General features: G+C 41.9%; 1 protein-coding gene across 5 annotated transcripts in view; it reads right to left on the reverse strand.

Annotated features, from left to right (window-relative positions):
- LOC115135716 (seizure protein 6 homolog) overlaps positions 1-22,463 on the reverse strand; it is a 242,173-nt gene that overhangs the window by 62,701 nt on the left and 157,009 nt on the right. For all 5 annotated transcript variants that reach the window (XR_003864518.2, XM_029670721.2, XM_029670717.2 and 2 more), the window contains exon 4: positions 18,234-18,429. Coding sequence is in view for 4 of the 5 variants with exons in the window: in XM_029670721.2 (XP_029526581.1) it covers positions 18,234-18,429 (196 nt within the window). In the remaining variant the exon portion in view is untranslated. The remainder of the gene's footprint in view (positions 1-18,233; positions 18,430-22,463) is intronic.

Genomic DNA, 22,463 nt, shown 5'->3' on the forward strand with positions numbered 1-22,463 from the left:
CCACTCCACATATTTCTTGTTAACAAACTATAGTTTTAGGAAGTCGGTTATCTACTTCGTGCATGACAAGTAATTTTCCCAACAATTGTTTACAGACAGATTATTTCACTTATAATTCACTGTATCACAATTCCAGTGGGTCAGAAGTTTACATACACTAAATTGACTGTGCCTTTAAACAGCTTGGAAAATTCCAGAAAATTATGTCATGGCTTCAGAAGCTTCCGATAGGCTAATTGACATCATTTGAGTCAATTGGAGGTGTACCTGTGGATGTATTTCAAGGCATACCTTCAAACTCAGTGCCTCTTTGCTTGACATCATGGAAAAATCTAAAGAAATCAGCCAAGACCTCAGAAAAAAAATTGTAGACTTCCACAAGTCTGGTTGATCCTGGGGAGCAATTTCCAAATGCCTGAAGAAACCATGTTCATCTGTAGAAACAATAGTACGCAAGTATAAACACCATGGGACCACGCAGCAGTCATACTGCCCAGGAAGGAGACGCGTTCTGTCTCCTAGAGATGAATGTACTTTGGTGCAAAAAGTGCAAATCAATCACAGAACAACAGCAAAGTAAAAATGCTGGAGGCAACAGGTACAAAAGTATCTATATCCACAGTAAAACAAGTCCTATATCGACATAACCTGAATGGCCGCTCAGCAAGGAAGACGCCACTGCTCCAAAACCACCATAAAAAAAGCCAGACTACAGTTTGCAACTGCACCTGGGGACAAAGATTGTACTTTTTGGAGAAATGTCCTCTGGTCTGATGAAACAAAAATAGAACAGCTTGGCCATAATGACCATTGTTATGTTTGGAGGAAAAAGGGGGAGGTGTAGCGGCCGTGGTTGGTGGAAGAAGGTGGGGACCAAGGTGCAGTGTGGTAAGTGTCCATATTGATAATTTATTATCACGAGACCACTAAACAACATAAGGAGAATGAACGAAATGAAACAGTCCTGTCTGGTGTAGACACAAAACAGAAAACAGAAAATAATCACCCACCAAACACAATAGAAAACAGGCTCCCTAAATATGGTTCTCAATTAGGGACAACGATTGACAGCTGCCTCTGATTGAGAACCATACCAGGTCAAACACAGAAATAGCAAAACATAGAAAAACTAACATAGACAACCCACCCAACTCACGCCCTGACCATACTAAAACAAAGACATAACAAAAGAACTAAGGTCAGAACGTGACCGGATGCTTGCAAGCCGAAGAACACTATCCCAACCGTGAAGCATGGGGGTGGCAGCATCATGTTGTAGGGGTGCTTTGCTGCAGGAAGGGCTGGTGTACTTCACAAAATAAATGGCATCATGAGGGAGGAAAATGATGTGGATATATTGAAGCAACATCTCAAGACATCAGTCAGAAAGTTAAAGCTTGGTCGCAAATGGGTCTTCTAAATGGACAATGACCCCAAGCATACTTCCAAAGTTGTGGCAAAATGGCTTAAGGACAACAAAGTCAAGGTATTGGAGTGGCAATCACAAAGCCCTGACCTCAATCCCATTGAAAATTTGTGGGCAGAACTGAAAAAGAGTGTACGAGCAAGGAGGCCTACAAACCTGACTCAGTTACACCAGCTCTGTCAGAAGGAATGGGACAAAATTCACCCAACTTTTAGTGGGAAACGTTTGACCCAAGTTAAACCATTTAAAGGCAATGCTACCAAATACTCATTGAGTGTATGTAAACTTCTGACCCACTGGGAATGTGATGAAAGAAATAAAAGCTGAAATACATCATTCTCTCTACTATTATTCTGACATTTCACATTCTTAAAATAAAGTGGTGATCCTACCTGACCTAAGAAAGGGAATTTTTACTCGGAGTAATGTCAGAAATTCTGAAAAACTGATTTTAAATGTATTTGGCTAAGGTGTATATACACTTCTGACTTCAACTGTACATATAAAAACTATTTTAGGAATTATAAGAAAGGAAGATGTTCCTAATTAAACACAGATGTTTTGTGTGTTTGTGTTTGAGTGTGTGTGGGTGTGTGTGTGTGTGTGTGTGTATAGTGGAGTTTCACAATGGGAGCCAAGAGCAGCAAGGGAGGACCTTGCCTGCCCGATCAGCTAATGAAAATAATGGCAGATAAATGTGGCAGGGACATTCTGGAACAGGTACCACTCCGAACAGTAGCAGTTCTCTTAAAAGGCACATTGAGCTACGTTTTGTTATCAGGGTAAGTTTAGAAATTGGGAGTGGGAAGCCTTAGCTTCTTATGGCTGGGGGGCAGTATTGAGTAGCTTGGATGAATAAGGTGCCCAGAGTAAACTGCCTGCTACTCAGGCCCAGAAGCTAAGATATGCATATCAATAGTAGATTTGGATAGAAAACACTCTGAAGATTCTAAAACTGTTTGAATTATGTCTGTGAGTATAACAGAACCTGAGAAGAAATCCAACCAGGAAGTGGAAAATCTGAGGTTTGTAGGTTTTCAAGTGTTTACCTATCCAAGATACAATGTAAATTTGGTCTGGTTACACTTCCCAAGGCTTCCACTAGATGTCAACAGTCTTTAGAACCTTGTTTCGGGCTTCTACTTCTACTGGAGCGAATAAGAGCTGTTTGACTAAGGGGTCTAGCAGAATGCCATGAGCTAAGTCACTCGCACTGCAGTAAGAGCGAGCTGCGTTCCCTTTCAGTCCTCGTTAAAGAAAAATGAATTGTCTGGTTGGAATATTATTGAAGATTTATGATAAAAACATCCTAAAGATTGATTCTATACATCGTTTGACATGTTTCTACAAACTGTAATGGAACTGTTTTGACTTTTCGTCTGGACTAAGTACCTGCGCCTTGTGAATTTGGATTTGTGAACTAAACGCGGGAACAAAAAGAAAGTATTTGGACATAAATGATGGACTTTATCGAACAAAACAAACATTTATTGTGGAACTGGGATTCCTGGGAGTGCATTCCGATGAAGATCATCAAAGGTAAGTGAATATTTATAATGCTTTTTCTGACTTCTGTTGACTCCACAACATGGCGGGTATCTGTATGGCTTGTTTTGGTGGCTGAGCGCTGTACTCAGATTATTCCATGGTGTGCTTTCGTTGCCCCCACGCAGCTCTACCAGCAGACCCCTTGGAGGCAGCACATGAGCTGTGGAAATCCGTTTCGTGCACCGCCCACATTGAGTCCCGTCTCTGGTGTTGATGGACTCTGGGTACTTAGTCCACCATCAACGTCGACCCCTACCATGCAGCCAAGTCCCTCACCCCCAACGATCACGACCAGAACAGGTTAAAAAAGGGGACCCAAACACAACCTTTCTTCAGGCACCTCTTGTAACATTCCCTAATCCACAACCGCAACCTGCGGATGGTGAAGAGGGCCGTGACGATTGGCACCCGCTCATGGACATCCAGGACATTGCTAAAAAGCTTCCAGATCCTACAAAGGAAGCTGGTGATTTTACCACACAGCTACTGAAGATGACCCGGCTGTTCAAGCCATCTGAAGCTGAGATCACACACATTTGCAATATCAAGATGGGGCTGCAATGGGCGGACGTGGAGGGAGGCTTTGATGAAAATTACCATTGGGAAGAGGGTGGAGCCTATCAGACCCAACTGGCTACACTGTGTGATCGTATAAAAGAACATTACCCACCCATGACTGATTGGGCAGTTATCCATAGTTGCACGGAGAAAGATAAAGAGTCGTTGGAAGATTACAAACATAGGCTGGAGACCTGCTACGGTAAGCATAGCGGGCTCAAACCAATGACTAATGGCCGCCGCAATGATGACTACGACAGCCTCTTGAAGGCTGCCCTAATGAATGTACTTTAGCCAGCCCTTGTTAAACAGGTTAAAACGACCTGCATTGGCTGGGAAACTACCAGTCTACAAGTGGTTATTGAACACTGTAAACACACTGAGAGGCAACAACTGCCTCAAGAAGACAAGACAAAACAGAATAGAAAAGCCAAGTTACAAGCTACACAGCTGGCTTTTTTATCAAGGAGAGGGCCAGCGGGGGCCGGTTCAGGGAAGACCTCAAAATGATGGACAGAGGGTAATGGGAAGGGGTAGAGGAAGATGAGGGGGAGCCAGTGCTGACGGGTGGGCCAGACAACAGCAACAACAGGACAGGAACTATGTTTGTTACAACTGTGGATAAGAAGTACATTTCACTAGAAAGTGTCCAAATCCAAGTAAGCAGCTGTAGATACTCTAGAGAGTGCAAAACTGCCATCACATCTGTCAGTTCAGGCTGCAGAATTGTTTGCACTGACAAGGGCATGCATTCTAGCTATGGATAAAACTGTTACCATTTATACTGATAGCATATACCCATTTTGGGTGTTGCACGATTTTGGAACATTGTGGCAGCATCGTGGGTTCCTTACCTCATCTGGTAAGATGATTTTACATTCTAAACTGATTGCGAACCTGTTGGAAGCCATTCTCTTGCCAACATCCATTTTTGTCTGCAAGTGCCAAGCTCACACTAACGCATCTGATCCTACCTCTAAAGGGAATGCTATGGCTGATATGGCTGCAAAAGCAGCTGCCATGTTGATTGTTTCCCCCACTCTCCAAATCGTTTCACTTCCTGTTTCTGCTGCAAATATGTTTTCATTACAGGATGTTTCTGATCTGAAATCAGGTGCAGGGCCTGGGAAGGTGAGATAGAGGAGGAAGAAGTGTTCCTTTGACACACAGAGGAACCTCTGCTGGGGCCAAACGGCCTTCCCGTGTTACCCAGACCTTGCTTCCCCTATGTGGCTAAGTTGGCACATGGCCAAGACCTTGTGTCAAAGGGGGGAGTTGTAGAAATTGTACATTTTTGGTTTGCACCTGGATTTTCTGTTTTTGCTTAGCAATTGTTAAGTGTTTGATTTGTATGACTAACAATGCAGGCAGAGGCATTCCGATGCCTATGTCAGGACATTTGAGCTCATAATGATGGACTTCATTGAGCTTACTCCATGCCAGGGGAATAAGTACTGCCTGGTTGTGGTTGATGCCTTCTCCAAATGGGTAGAAGCATGCCACATAAATGGCTGTAGCAAAGAACCTACTAAGGGAAATCATCCCTAGGAGGGGTCTGTCGGCCAAATTAATGTCAGACAACGGCTCTCATTTTTTAAATAATGTTACTCAGAACATCTCTGAAAGTTTGCAGATTGACCTACGAACACATTGTAGTTATCATCCGGCCAATAACGGTCTTGTCGAGAGAGCCAACGAAACACTGAAAATTAAATTGACTTAACTGATGACTGAGACCGGATTGCCATGGGTAACATTAATGCCTCTGGCTCTGATGTACATGCGTGGACTTGCACATCGTACCACTGGTTTAGCACCTCATGAAATACTCACAGGAAGACCCATGAGAATGCCTAACACTCCATTCCCACAGAACAGGTTGACATTGATGGGTTGCGAGGATCAAATGGTAAGCTACTGCGAGGATGTACCAGCTGATGTCCTGTCGTAGGCAACCCCAGATTCCAAGGGAGGACCAGGACCGGACTCTACGCATCATGTTTGTTGATTTCATGGTCAGTCTTCTCATTGCAGCTGTTGTATGTGCCCTGGGAGGAGCACAACAGTCCAGAGCGAGAACTGGCCACAATGCAACTGAAGTATACAACACCAGCATAGTCCCACGGCGGGACTTAAATAACAGCCACTCCAGCTCAAGCCAACGGCAGGCTCAGGACCTGAGTCCAGCAAACAATAGCCACGCTGATATCAGAAGAAGCAGGAGATCGATGCATGCACTTGACGAGCATCACAGCCTGAATCACAAGGTGAAACACTTGTTGGTCACTGCTTCATCAGGATTGGTGAGTCCCCTGCAGGACGGTTCAGCTAACGTAGGCTAATGCGTTAGCATGAGGTTGTAAGTAACAAGAACATTTCCCAGCACATAGACATATCTGATATTGGCAAAAAGCTTAAATTCTTGTTAAATTAATCTAACTGCACTGTCCAATTTACAGTAGCTATTACAGTGAAATAATACCACACTATTTATTGTTTGAGGAGAGTGCACAGTTTTGAACATGAAGAGTTATCAATGAAAAAATAAGGCACATTTGGGCAGCCTTGAAACAACATTTTGAAAATAAATTCAATGGTTCATTGAATCAGACTAAAACTTTGCACAAACCCTACTGTCATCTAGTGGCCAATATCTAAATTGCACCTGGGCTGGAATAATACATTATGGCCTTTCTCTTGCATTTCAAAGATGATGGTACAATTTTTTTATTTTTACGCTTTTTTTCTTTGTATTATCTTTTACCAGATCTAATGTGTTATATTCTCCTACATTCCTTTCACATTTCCAAAAACTTAAAAGTGTTTATTTTCAAATGGTACCAAGAAAATGCATATCTTTGCATCAGGGCCTGAGCTACAGGCAGTTAGATTTGGGTATGTAATTTTAGGTGAACATTTTAAAAAGGGGGTGTTTTGTATTTTTTTTGTACCATCATCTATGAAATAAAAGAGAAAGGCCATAATGTATTATTCCAGCCCAGGTTCCAATTAGATATTGGTCACTAGATGGCAGCAGTTCATGCGCAAAGTTTTAGACTGATCCAATGAACCATTACATTTCTGTTCAATGCTATGCTAGGCTATCGATAAACTTACACAAATGCTTGTCTTGCTTTGGCTGTAAAGCATAATTTAAAAATCTGAGATGACAGGGTGATTAACAAAAGGCTAAGCTCTGTTTCACTATATTTCACTTGTGATTTCATGAATATGAATATTTTCTAGTAATATTTTTTGTCCGTTGCGTTATGCTAATTAGTGTCAGTTGACAATTCTCCCGGATCCAGGAGAGGGAGTTCCAAGATTAAACAACTTCTTTGCTCGCTTTGAGGACAACATAGTGCCACTGACACGGCCCACTGCCAAAGCCTGTGGGCTCTCCTTCACCATGGCCAAAGTGAGTAAAACTTTTAAACGCCTTAACCCTCGCAAGGCTGCCGGCCCAGACGGCATCCCTAGCGACATCCTCAGAGCCTGCTGTCTGTTGTGTTTACAGACATATTCCATCAATCCCTATCCACGTCTGCTCTGCCCACGTGCTTCAAGATGGCCACAATTGTTCCTGTTCCCAAGAAACCTAAGGTAACTGAACTAAATGACTATCACCTCGTAGCACCCACTTCTGTCACAATGAAGTGCTTTGAGAGACTAGTCAAGGATCATATCACCTCCACCCTACCTGATACTACTTGACCCACTCCAATTTGATTACCGCCCCAATAGGTCCACAGACGATGCAATCGCTATCAAACTGCACACTGCCCAATCCCATCTAGACAAGAAGAATACCTATGTAAGAATGCTGTTCATTGACTACTGCTCAGCATTTAACACCATAGTACCCCCCAAACTCATCATTAAGCTCAAAACCCTGGGTCTCGACCCCGCCCTGTGCAACTGGGTCCTGGACTTCCTGATGGGCCGCCCCCAGGTGGTGAGGGTAGGTAACAATATCTCCACCCTGCTGATCCTCAACACTGTGGCCCCACAAGGGTGCGTTCTCAGCCCTCTCCTGTACTCCCTGTTCACCCACGACTGCGTGGCCATACACGCCTCCAACTCAATCATCAAGTTTGCAGACGACACTACAGTCGTAGGCTTGATTACCAACAACGACGAGACGGACTACAGGGAGGAGGTGAGGGCCCTCGGAGTGTGGTGTCAGGAAAATAACCTCTCAATCAACATCAACAAAACAAAGGAGATAATCGTGGACTTCAGGAAACAGCAGAGGGAGAATCCCCTACCCACATCAACAGGACAGTAGTGGAGAAGGTGGAACGTTTTAAGTTCCTCGGCGTACACATCACGGACAAACTGAAATGGTCCACCCACACAGACAGCGTGGTGAAGAAGGCACCACAGCGCGTCTTCAACCTCAGGAGGCTTGTCACCTAAAACTCTCACAAACTTTTACAGATGCACAATCGGGAGCGTCCTGTCGGGCTGTATCACCGCCTGGTACGGAAACTGCTCCGCCCATAACCGCAAGGCTCTCCAGAGGGTAGTGAGGTCTGCACAACGCATCACCGGGGGCAAACTACCTGCCCTCCAGGACACCTACACCACCTGATTTCACAGGAAGGCCAAAAAGATAATCAAGGACAACAACCACCTGAGCCACTGCCTGTTCACCCTGCTATCATCCAGAAGGTGAGGATAGTACAGGTGCATCAAAGCTGGGACCGAGAGACTGTTAAACAGCCATCACTAACATAGAGTGGCTGCTGCCAACATATAGACTCAAATCTCTGGCAACTTTAATAAATTGAATAAATGGATTTAATAAAGGTATCACTAGTCACTTTAGATAACGCCACTTTAATAATATCTACATATCCTACATTACTCATCTCATATGTATATACTGTATTTTATACCATCTACTGCATCGCTCATCCATATATTTATATGAACATATTCTTATTCATCCCTTTATATTTGTGTGTATAAGGTAGTTGTTGTGAATTTGTTAGATTACTTGTTAGATATTACTGCACTGTCAGAACTACAAGCACAAGCATTTATCTACACTAGCATTAACATCTGCTAACCAGGTGTATGTGACCAATACCATTTGATTTGATTTGATCAAATGAAACTTCATAGAGTAAATCTTCACAGGGTAAAACTTTTAGGGGAAAATGCATTAATGGTGATTTGCCATCAGCAAAAAATATGAGAGGTGGATTTAATTGTGCACATCGGTGCACCATAATTATTTTAGAACCCAGACATCGTGTACCAGAGCCTATTCTAATCCAACCCCGGCAAACCCCATTCCCGAACCTGCCATTGTCACAACCCAAGTAATATCTCCATAACACAATTCAATGAATCCTATCTGAGAATGCAAAGGTGTTAATTACAGTGTCTTCTCAAAGAGGATGTAGCTGGATAAATGGAACATGCGCTTCTTAGCATTCCCATTAAATGGAATGTGGGGTACACCACTATTCAGACAGAAGCAGACATTCACTCTACACATCAATATGCCTGAGTCATCATTCCTGTCTCATTTCCAACCAGAGCCAGTCTCTTAATGTTTGTCTTGAAAAATGGGCCACTCGAGATATGCCTCCTTCTTTCCAATTTCCATTAACAAACTGGCAGCAGAGAATATGACTTGGAAAGACTGCAAGAGCTGGTCTGGATCATTCCATGCATGGTTCGTTACACAGTATGGCTGGTAAAGGCTTACCCATTTAGTATTATTCAGGCCCTGTAACTGTAGTTAAAACCAGTGTGTTTCTTTCTCCAGTTTTCTGTCAGCCTCTGTGACAGCTGTGTTTTATCTCTTCAACAGGCTGAAACAGCAGCTGCAGCTGAATGTACTGAAGGCCACTCCAGAGAATGTGCTGTAGTTTTACTGGTTGAATAATGTAGCATTGGCATAAGCCTCATTTAGGGGAGGGGAACATCTGCAGTTTCCTCAGAACTCTATGTATTATCTAGAGTGTAGCAGTGGGAATCAGAAATGAAAGACAACCAGGGATCTGATAATCATCTTGAACAAATGTACCAGACTACAGTGCATCTAGTGTCCCAGTGATATCTCGTAGCCTGTCCCCTGTTCCAGACTTCAGGCCTCCACATCAATTTGTCTCAAGCCACGTTTACTGATCATTATTCGATCTGTGGTGAAGGCAAATCTTTATTTACCAACAAATTGGACAGGGTGCTGTGTTTTTGTTCAACTAAATATCTCCATTGTTGTAATGCATAAAACCAACTCCTCCATTCCAAGCAGATTAAGACGGGTTTGAAGTAGCATTTCACAATTGAATGACGTTCCAATTTAGTCAAGACGATCCTCGAAATATGACAAGTTTTTGGCGCGGGTTATTTCCTTGGTATGGGGCATCAGAAAATGGCCATGATTTAGATCAATTAGGATATCATTTAGAATCTTTGGTAAATTTAACTGAATGTTTTTACCTTGGTATTATGGATTATCATAGTCTTCATCGGACATGTAATCAGACATAGGAAATAAATCAGGTAAATAGAGTTCTGAGGTGTCTCCTTCAGGGGTCAGTAATGGCATGGCAAGAATAGTCTCAACGGCTTTGCTGCACCATTTCTTAACACAAGTTATAATAAGCATTATTGTAAATAAGATCACTAAGCCATAAATTAACCAGTGAAATATTGTAGCTCCCATAACTCCAAATAATGACTGAACCCATCCAAACGGATTCCAATTGTTGTCTGGTTGGTGTTCGCTTGCGAGATCACCGCTGAGCTCTTTCAGATGTTCCACTGCAATATTCAAGTTACCGTCACCCCAGGGTATGAATGTACAGCAATGGTCACCTATAATTTGGCATACTTCCCCCTCCCGTTGCTACCAACATGTTAAGTTCTTCCCTATTCTGTATAGCCGTGAGGCGAGCTGCTAGCAATTCTGGTCTTATTATTGAAAATCCTGAAGTGGTTAAAACCTCTTGAGGCACCCATCCCGCTAGCGGGATAATTTTCGTCAACATCCGCTAAATTGCAGAGCGCCAAATTCAAATTAAATTACTAAAAATATTACATTTTCATGAAATCACAAGTGCAATATAGCAAAACACAGCTTAGCTTGTTGTTAAACTTTCCGCAAGCAGAACCCCTCGACAACATTCCGCTGAAAAGGCAGCGCACGTAATTCTAAAATATTTTTTAGAAATATGTAACCTTCACACATTAACAAGTCCAATACAGCAAATTAAAGATAAACATCTTGTTAATCTACCCATTGTTTCAGATTTCAAACATGCTTTACAGTGAAAGCACCACATATGATTATGTTAGGTCACAGCCAAGTCGAAAAAATACACAGCCATTTTTCCAGCCAAAGATAGGAGTCACAAAAAGCCGAAATATAGGTAACATTAACCGCTAACCTTTGATGAACTTCATCAGATGACACTCATAGGACATCATGTTACACAATACATGTATGTTTTGTTCGATAATGTGCATATTTATATCCAAAAATCTCAGTTAACATTGGCGCCTTACGTGCAGTAATGTTTTGATTCCAAAACATCTGGTGATTTTGCAGAAATACTCACAATAAACATTGATAAAAGATACAAGCGTTATTCACAGAATTAAAGATAGTCTTCTCCTCGCTGTGTCAGTTTTCAAAAAAACTTTACGGAAAAAGCATAATCTGAGAACGGCGCTCAGAACCCAAAACAGCCAGAGGAATATCTGCCATTTTGGGAAAAGTTAGAAACAACACCATAAATATTCACTTACCTTTGATGATCTTCATCAGAAGGCACTCCCAGGAATCCCAGTTGGACAATAAATGACTGATTTGTATGTCCAAATAGCCACTTGTTGTTAGCGTGTTCAGCCCAGTAATCCATCTTCATGAGGCGCAGGCACTTCATCCAAACAAAAACTCGAAAAGTTCTATTACAGTCCTTTAGAAACATGTCAAACGATGTATGGAATCAATCGTTAGGATGTTTTTAACATAAAACATCAATAATGTTCCAACCGGAGAATTCCTTTGTCTTCAGAAAAGCATTGGAACGAGAGGTAACTCTGTCGGGAACACGCGTCATGAGACCAAGGCTCTCTGCCAGACCACTGACTCAAAGAGGTCTCATGAGCCCCTCCTTTATAGTAGAATCCTCAAACCAGTTTCTAAAGATGGTTGACATCTAGTGGAAGCACTAGGGAGTGCAACCTCATCCTTATCTCAATGTGTATTCGGTAGGCCAAGCTTTGAAAAACTAGAAACCTCAGATGTCCCACTTCCTGGTTGGATTTTTCTCAGGTTTTCACTTGCCATTTGAGTTCTGTTATACTCACAGACATCATTCAAACAGTTTTAGAAATTTCAGAGTGTTTTCTATCCAATACTACTAATAATATACATATATTAGCATCTGGGACAGAGTAGGAGGCAGTTCACTCTGGGCACGCTATTCATCCAAAAGTGAAAATGCTGCCTCCTATCTCAAAACCACCTCGTGTGTCAGATTTCAAAAAAGCTTTTCAGCGAAAGCAATCCAAGCGTTTATGTAAGGACATTACAAAGATTACGAACAGCTAGCAGCAAAGTAGATTGGTCAGGAAAGTCAGAAAAGCAATAAAATGAATCGCTTACCTTTGATGATCTTCGGATGTTTGCACTCACGAGACTCCCAGTTACACAATAAATGTTCCTTTTGTTCCATAAAGATTATTTTTATATCCAAATACCTCCATTTGGTTGGCGTGTTTTGTTGAGTAATTCACAGTCTCGAGCAGTCACGACAGGGCAGACGAAAATTCCAAATAGTATCCGTAAAGTTCTTAGAAACATGTCAAACGTTTTTTATAATCAATCCTCAGGTTGTTTTTACAATAAATATTCGATAATATTTCAACTGGACCGTAGCTTTTTCAATAGGAGAGAGAGCGAAAATGTCTGCTCCAAGCTGTTGCACATGCAAAACTCTGCTGGCACCCAGCCATCCATTGACCCGATGTGATCGTTCTCGCTCATTTTTCAGAATAAAAGGCTGAAACTATGTCTAAAGACTGTTCACACCATGTGGAAGCCATAGGAAAAGGAATCTGGTTGATATCCCTTTAAATGGAGGGAAGGCATGCAATGGAACAAGGAGCTTTCAAAATAAGAGGACTTTCCTCAGGTTTTCGCCTGCAATATCAGTTCTGTTATACTCACAGACAATATTTTGACAGTTTTGGAAACTTTAGAGTGTTTTCTATCCTAATTTCTATCCCTATCCTAATCTGAATTATATGCATATTCTAGCTTCTGGGCCTGAGAAATAGACAGTTTAATTTGGATACGTTTTTCATCCAAACATCAAAATACCCCCTACACTCAACAGGTTAATGGTTATGTGAATAGTGCTCCCAAGGTAGAGTTAAGGGCCTACTGTCATGGTGACCCTGTGGCAATATGGACAGTCTCAATGAAGCGATTGCCTAGTGTGTGGTGATGAAGTAGGTACTGATGTTTAAATTCATATGTTCCTTCTGAGAATGGATTGCACTACGTGAAGTGATGGAACGCCAATAAGAATGGCAGGCATTTACAATGGTAATATACGAAGTGTGAGAAAGTCTTTCCTTTTACCTCATGTTAATGTGTGTTTAATGAAAATGCTTGTAAATAATTTTCTATTAGGTTGAGACTTAGTCTCAAAAGGGAGGAAATGTCATGGAAAAGTACATAATTAGTCATGCTATCCCGTGTTTTGCTGCTTAAAGAATAGTCTCTTGTTATATGCTAGTGTTTTTTTAACCTGATACAAACTTGTCTTTGTGTGACTTAGTCACAAGACTGGGTGTATAGCTAAGATCCGTTAGGTGCGACCGCAGCATGTGAGATATGTGAGATCCCGTGAGTTTACTATCTACAGAAAGTCAGCTGTGTGGAACATTGCAGGAAGGAGCACATTATACTGTGAACTATAACAAAACACAGTTATACGGTTGAGCCATCGTGATGAGCCAATCGTAATCTGCACAGACAAACCAATTGCCTTTTACAATATGTTCTGCCCCTGTTTCCACACATCTGCTAAACTGCCACCTAGACAAAAGAGGTTGTGCTTTTCTAGAAAAGCAGAGACCCGGCTATGTTTGTTAAGCTTTCAACTCTGAACCATTTTTGGTAATGGTTGATTGCTTCATTTTTGCAAATCTTATAATAAAGTTGTTGTAAGAGGAATCTACAGTCTCTTTCTTCCTATAGAATTGCTACCACACTACCACACTACTCATCAGTCCAGAGTAGACCAGTCCAGAGTAGACCAGCCCTCATTGATGGGACCGGGCCGGCTGCAGTCTAAGGTTATTTATCTTTAATAGCATTTATTGAGTAGTTGACCATTGGAATTGAGTGTTTAACCCAACCACATAAATATCAATACATCACAGCAGGACTGTGGTCGGGGTCCTCTCAGATTGAACCTTTCTTTCCAGGGACAACACTATTGATCTTTGTTTAAGGGTAGAGTTTAACCAGTGAGCTCGTATGGAGCAAGGCCCACATGTCCTTAAAATCAGAGTAATTCACCAGACCTTTCACTTAGCTTTCAAAATATGCTGATGATGCTGAACCACAAAACCAAATGTTGTCCATGGGCAGGCAATCAAACTGAATCGAATGGACCTTGAGGCTGTAGATCAAATCATAATGTCACTTGACATTTGAGTGGATAGCTTTCTTTGCCATGTGAAATATTGTAATCTCATTGGCCACTCATTGCATAATGACTTAGTGGTGATAACTTGATTGGGCTGGGGTATGTATCCCACTGCTCTGCAGACCTCTCCAGCCATCTCCTAACCATAGTCATGGCCAATCTACAGACTCCTGTATTTTACATGACCAGATGAAAAATGCATTTCTACACTTGGGACTGAGTATCAATTAAGACATGCAGAGATACTTTGTTTAGTGATGAGGGAGTTAGAGTAGGAAATGGCCCTGTCTTCCTCTTCCTCCCCTCTGGTGTCACATCAACAGATGTCCCCATTACAGAGAAGACACACTGAGAGACACATGACTGAAACCTCTAGCAGTCAGCTGTAGTATTCACAAGACTCATACGTGGGTGGAAGGAGATAGTTGAGTGGTAAAAAGCATTACATGACATGAACCATAAAAACATGATCTATTTCAGTGATGAATAGACCGTTTTTCTCATTAGACATGTGCAATAACTATGTCTCTACTTGTCTAGACATTCATTAAATGGTGACCTCGGTGTGAGGGATCAGGGATGTCATAAAGGAATTCAAACAGGGCTTAGTCTATTTTTGCTTTCACCAATATCAGCCTGGGTGACCACTCTTTCCTGTATGTACCACACACACAACATGCTCAACCCTCAGGAGAGTCGAATAAGAAAGGGGTATTCTCAACCTGGTCTCAGAGCATTTCGTATTGTTCAGTACGTAAATCAGAAACAAAACTTTAGTATGATATATTACGTTTCTTGTTGTATATTAATTTGTGGATGTCCATCACCCATTTTGTACAATATGTTACAAATTGCAATTGGCATTACATTATAGGGGTTAGGATTAAGGTTAGGGTTTGGGGAAGGGTTACCTAACATTCGAAGTAGTTTCAAAGTAGCTAAAAAGTAGTAAGTAGTTGAAAAGCTACTAATTAGCTAAAATACTAAAGTTGTCCTTGATGAAATTTGAACTCGCAACCTTTTAGTTGCTAGACATCCACATTATACGCCCACCTATCCACCATGACCAGCCACCCTACTTTCATCTTCGCCTTAAGTAACCATCTGTCTTATGTAACCATATCAAGCGTAACATATGAAACTAATTTAAGTGTCCTGGATTTACATGTACTATGTTACGTCTAGTCTATGAGACCAGGCTGGTATTCTAGACACACAAACAGGTCCGCAGGCTGTGACACAGACATATTATCACTCCCCAGTGGTAACTGGTCTGCTACTATTACTACTGCAACATTCATCAGCCTGTCATCTCAGCTAGCACCAACGCCTTCTGCAGATATTAATTACCCAGAGCTGAGATCTATCTCTCTACAGATCTGTCTCTTTCTCAACGCTTATCCCATCACATTTTTCACACCCCATTATAAGAGGACAAAGTGATTGCGCATACCATGGAGATGAGCGCAAATGGAAATATCTGAAATATCTAAATTGCGACAGCTGTTGAAATTTGCTGGAAAAAAGGTAAACGTTTCGGTCATACTTGTGCAGTAACGGTTATAAAAGAGTATAGCTGCATTCACATATTGGAATTAGTTTAATATGGAAAGCAAAATATTTTCTGAAAAGTACCTTTTTTCCATAGACTAATGATTTCAAGTAGCATTTTCAAATCGGCTTAACGTTACTGTGAAAGGGATTTATCATTCCGACCTGCTGTTCCACAACATCATTAGTTCTGTATAACTAATGGGACACCATACGTTATGATGACTTTATATAGGCCCCTATTGTTGCTTTGATGAGCATAACAATTTCACAGGCACAATGTGAAAGCATATCATACTGCCATAATGTTTGATATCAATTAGAGAGAATGTAATATCCTGACATAAAAATTTGACACAATACCTACAGCACCGAATGACTTAAACATGTGGTTGCCTTCTGCACACCCACAGATGCGCCCCCATGCTTCAACAGAGTCTAAAAAAGCCATGCTTTGAAGATTTTTTGAGGATAAAGCCTGATTGTTGGGCTCACTTGTCTGAGTATGAGGGGAAATTATCGTGTGCTGCTGGAGCCAGAGGGAGCTGCTCAACAGGAGACCCTTGCAGTGTCTGCTCTCATGCAGTATGTGTATGGGTGAGAGACAAGTCATTTTATGAGCACTGATTTGGTTTATTGTTGGGTGATGCTTTACAAAACCAATCTGTTTCACCCTCAACAGAATATTAGGAAAGACTATTTTGAGCAAGGTTTGTTATTCAAATTGGATGTATTGTCTATTATTCAGTGAGTAGGTGTTAATACAATGCTATTGTTAATACATACCTGTGATATTTTTGAATATCCAGTAGGTGATGGTTGTTTTGCTATTTCAATGGTTCGCCACTCAGTAGCGTGTACTGTACTCAGACTAATTGCTTATGAGGTGGTCTCACTCCTATCTGATCCAAAATAAATATAATATTTCTACACCCCTTTACTGTTGGATCTACATTCACTTTTCTCGTGGTCTGTTTGCTCTGAGTCTCCGGAGCATGGCTGCTATTCTCCTATTTCTTTGGGAATGATTGAGCGGCTTGAATCTTTAAAGTTCACCCGCTTCTTCAGTAACCAGTGTTCTGTGCTGCCAGTCTAATGGAGATCACATGGTCTATATAGGCACTAACAGTGACGTGTGGATGTGTGTGGGAGAGTTGAATAGAATTCCACATCACCCACTGCTTCATTATTGGTTACTATTCTGAAGGGGGCTTTTTTCCCACACAGTTCTGTATAATCAATGGGACAATGTGAAATCAGCGCATTAAAGGCTGTACTTTAAAACCTATTCATATATCCAACAATACATTTCAACCCTACAGGGACAGAGTCTAATCACACATGGTGAGCAGCAACATTACTGCATGAGCTTCTCTTTCCATGGTTGTTTGGGATACACAAAGGCCATGGCTCATTGTGATTGGCGATGCACTGGACACAGGTCACATGTATAATTGGCCCATTAGAAGCCTGGTAAAAGCTTTTATCACTCCCCCACTGTGGTCCCCATCTGCCCCCCTCCCTCCCTGCTCTAACACAGTGTAATGTGGGGTTATTACCTTGGCAGTGCCAGCTCTCAGACAGGCCAAACAAAGACACACAGGGCCATTTAGAAACACTGATGAACTATTTCCTAAGTGGACTGGATGTGATTGGACAAACTGAGCCTCGGGCTCAGGCAAGTAGTAACAGTTAGCTGTTATGTCATATGTATGATATATGAATCATACTATTGTCTTGATATGAAAATGGCAGATTTTCTGTCAGGAGCCATGTCAGTTACAATCCTAAAGTCTTTCAGGCATGAATTGGGTTGCCAATGTGTTGGAAGGGTTTCATTAATGTTGTGTTGGACATGTACTGTAACCGATTATTGCCATCTACTCTATTAGAGAGAAGGAGGAGAGACAGAGGGGGAGTTTGAGGGGCAAGGGGGTGGCACTCTATTTGCCAGGCACATCAGAGGCATGTTACAATGCATTATTCTCCTGCAAGCCTGTCATAGTTCATTCGTTTGCAGAGACAAAAGATTTTGGCTTAATGCTGTGTTGTTTTTTCCCCTTCTCCTGGTGTTGTCACATGAAAGACCGTGGTGGAATGAGAAACAATGGGCCCGACAGCCCTCTGCTATCTGACAGCTCTGTAAATGTCTATTAACACAATACTTCTCCTATGTAATTACATTGCTGAAATTGACAGCCCTTGTGATTTTTCAGCCTGACATGAGCAAGCCGCGTTGACTAGTGATGAGAGCTATAGGCATAAAGAGCTCTGCGGCTGAACCAATTGCTACTGGAGGATTTCCACCTTTATACATCAAACCTTACTACTCCGGACCACATTGTTTCAGACACATTTTCATTGCACATTGGGTGAATCAGAATGGAGTAATTGATAGGGAGGAGACCTGTGTGAGGGTGTCCTGGTGTGTGTGGTCGTGTGGTTCTGTGTTGTGACCTCACCTTGGTAACGCAGCAGCAGCAGGGAGCCGGAGCGAGGCTGCTGGTCACTGCGGTAACGGATGGAGATCTGATTGCTCCAGCTGCGCACCACCAGACCCCTCATCAGGACGGTCTCGTTGGCAAGGATGGAGGACTCCCGTCCCCCCATGTCCTCCACCGTCATCACCTCCCCCTCAGACAGGCTCACGTTCAGCACCTGCAAACGCACACACCACACAGATCAGTCCAACGTCGCATTTGTTTCCATTATGTGATGTGTCCAAACAGCCTGGTAAAATGTGTTATTTGTGTCTTTGCTTCTCAAGCTACAGCTGTCGGCAGTCCAGGAGACAAACTAGTTAACGCTCATTACCACACAGCAGAATAGGACACTGCATGAATGGTTCATGTCCAGCTTGAGATGTAGATGAGGTTTAATACAAGATATCATCAGAAACACTGCCACCTATATCCTCATCAGTCCCCACAACTGCTGCATTAGGACTGAGGGTCTGGCCCATATTCCACCCCATAATCCGGTCCCTCTTCCCACCTAGCCTGCCTCCCTCCCACTTTGTACATCACTGCAGGCGAATGTGCCCCAGAAACCATCACTCGACCCTGACTGGCCATTTGTGTGGTCACGGCTCACATCAGGCAGGATTTTAATTCAATTGACACCCCCATCATTCCTGTCTCAGAGCCAGTCTCTTAATGTTTGCTTTGAAAAATGGGCCACTTGAGATAGGCCTCCTTCTGTTCAATTTCCATTAACAAACTGGCAGCAGGATGTATTTTATCAGAGAATATGATTGGAAAGACTGCAGAGCTTGTCTGGATCATTCCATGCATGGTTCGTTACACAGTATGGCTGGTAAAGGCTTACCCATTCAGTATTATTCAGGCCCTGTAACTGTAATTAAAACCGGTGTGTTTCTTTCTCCAGTTTTCTGTCAGCCTCTGTGACAGCTGTGTTTTATCTCTTCAACAGGCTGAAACAGCAGCTGCAGCTGAATGTACTAAAGGCCACTCCAGAGAATGTGCTGTAGTTTTACTGGTTGAATAATGTAGCATTGGCATAAGCCTCATTTAGGGGAGGGGAACATCTGCAGTTTCCTCAGAACTCTATGAATTATCTAGAGTGTAGCAGTGGGAATCAGATATGAAAGAAAACCAGGGATCTGATAATCATCTTGAACAAATGTACCAGACTACAGTGCATCTACTGTCCCAGTGATATCTTGTAGCCTGTCCCCTGATCCAGACTTCAGGCCTGGAGTGTGGTGTGGGAGTGGGAGCGTGCTGTGGCCTTCGGATAGGCTGCTCTCCCAGGGGGAATGAGAGTGTCACTGAGGCAGACTGAGGGAGCTCAGAGTGCGATGCAGAGGATCACCAGGCGAGTCACTGGCACCAGAATGAATTTGGTCTCACTGACAACCTGTCACTCGGTTGAGGGGATGCCAACGATGGGTGTGAGGGGGTTTACTCCCGCTCTCACAGACAGAGCTGAAATGCGACTGTCTGTTACTCTGTCTCCGTCAGACATCAGCCAAGACTGAGGTCAACCTCCTTTTGTTCTTACCCAGAATGCTACACAAAAATAAAGCTTTCCCAGGTCATCAAACTATTAAAATAATTATAATAATTGTAAGCTTCATTGTCACGCCCTGACCTTAGAGAGCCTTTTTATTTCTCTATTTGGTTAGGTCAGGGTGTGATTTGGGTGGGCATTTTATGTTTTCTGTTTCTTTGTTTTTGGCCGAGTGTGGTTCCCAATCAGAGGCAGCTGTCTATAGTTGTCTCTGATTGGGGATCATACTTAGGCAGCCCTTTTCCCCACATTTAGGTTGTGGGATCTTGTCTTTGTTTGTTGCATGTGTTGCACTCCGAAGCTTTACGTTCGTTGTGTTGTTTATTGTTTTTTTTGGTGGAACATTTAATAAATAAAATGTACGCCTACCACGCTACACCTTGGTCCGGTCATTCTACCACTAACGACGGACGTAACACTCATCTAATTGATGCCCACAATCAAATACTGTACAGAAAACAGGTGTAAATTGAAGCCATTTAGTATTTTCTGAATCATAATTTAACATTGTGTTGACAATCACGCCTCTCGTGAATAATGTGAAGATTGAAAATAACACCAGACTTGATCAAGCCATCACTATTCTATGCATTTACCCCCAAAACTGGCATGTGATCTCATGGGGCCAATTCTGGCCCAAGTTCAGCGTGTGTAAATGGAACATAATTCCCTTTTTATGCACCTTTCTCTCTATTCATTTTGGATGGAAATCAAAGAAATGAAGGTGTGGTGGAGGTGTTTCTAGAGATACGCTGTACTCTGACTTAATTACATCGCCTTTTCGTGTGATGATGCAACAGATAAAGTTGCAAATGACAATATAGGGCCAAACCTACCGAGTTCATTTATGATTTCTAGAATATTTTAATTATATAATATGACTTTTTACTGTATTATTTACAATGTGTATCGTGTTAAATATTAGCCACTATCGGTAGCCACTGTCTGTTATACCAACATACATTTATAACTGCCACTTTAGTAGTTTCCTTACACTTTCCACTGTCAAGTTTGTGTGGTTGATCCTGAGGATCTCTACAAAAACTGGATCATATTATGCTAGCATATTACAAGTTGTGTAATAATTTGGAACATGTAGCCTATTTGAAACTTTATGGAACGCAGACCATATGGAGCAGGTTAAACCTTCACGATGACTGCACCGTTGTCATCACAGTTACATAATTAGTGAGGATTATTAGGGTAGATTTATAGGACTACTGGTTGACCCTATATTTGCCTATTGCATGTGACAGCATCCTTTTTGATCTACCAATTGGTGCTGAAAAGGAGACGATGTCACACCCTGACCTTAGTTCCTTTTTATTGTCTATATTTTGGCTTGGTCGAGGGGTGAGTTGGGGTGGGCATTCTATGTTGTTTTTCTATGTTTTCTTTTCTATGTGTTTGGCCTGGTATGGTTCACAATCAGAGAAGGCTGTCTACCGTGAGAACCATACTTAGGTAGCCCTTTCCCACGTGGTGTTTGTGGGTAGTTGTTTGCTGTTTTGTGTTTTCCCCTTTCAGGACTGTTTCGATTTTCATTTCTTATATCCACTTTGTTATTTTGTATTTTCATGTTTTGGTATAATAAATAATCATGGACACTTACCACGCTGCGTTTTGGTCCGATCCTTCCTACTCCTCATCCGATGAAGACGAAGATCGTTACAGACGAGTACGAGTGTATTTAATTGATCCCTATTATGAACCCATTCTATCTGTATATTCAGTGAGTCTGTCGACATAGATCAAACTAAAACGTACACCATGTTTAAAGGGATGTTTTCAGATAAATGTACAAAAAACTATAGTGAATGAAATCTCCACGAGAAAATGTGTTGGCCAGCAAGTGGGATGGTTTTCCGTGGTTGAATTCAAATTATTTACGCCAGGGAGTCACACCTGCAAAGCTCGTTACGCACCTGCATATGGTAAGTCTAAATACCAACTATCTATCTGGGAAGCGAGGAAGAATACAAAGTATTTAAGCCTTGACCTCATTCACTTCCTTCATAACTCCATCCATCTCTCCTATTATTATGCATATTTGTTAGATCGACGAGAGATGGCTGACATTCAACCATGCCTCTGCCATGCAACATTCATACATATTTCAGTTAGCGTTAGTTCCACAAACATCAGACCACCACTCAAAGTCAATGCCTTCATTCTAAAATGATTCTGCAATAGGACCCGGTAAGAAGACAGGATTGCTCCCCTGTTGGAACCTTCGCGGCCTCTCCAATGACAGCTAAGGCATGATGCTGGGTGTCATGGAGGAATAAAACTGGAACATTCTTAGAGGTGATCAAGCAAACTCTAGTGGTCTGTACAGATAGACACATTTATTCGTGCAATGTCCAGTGTCTTATTTCACAATTCATAAATTCAATACTTTCAAAAAAAAGAAATGATTACACTGTTGAGGTCTGTGAGTGTATAAAAAACATTATACGATTTAGTTGACATCCTGCCCACTATCAACTAAGCCACTCCATAAGAACCTGAAATAATATGAGGAAAAGTCCAATTTTATCTCAGGGGTAATCCCTTTTATCTGCAGGCAAAAGTAAGCTGTTTGTTATCCGAGACAGGACACACATGGAAATGGTTGGCTTAAAAAAATTAAAATTAAAATTCCGTATCGTATTGATAAT

Source organism: Oncorhynchus nerka, linkage group LG10 (genome assembly GCF_034236695.1).
Source record: "Oncorhynchus nerka isolate Pitt River linkage group LG10, Oner_Uvic_2.0, whole genome shotgun sequence".
Classification (NCBI taxonomy): Eukaryota; Metazoa; Chordata; class Actinopteri; order Salmoniformes; family Salmonidae; genus Oncorhynchus; species Oncorhynchus nerka.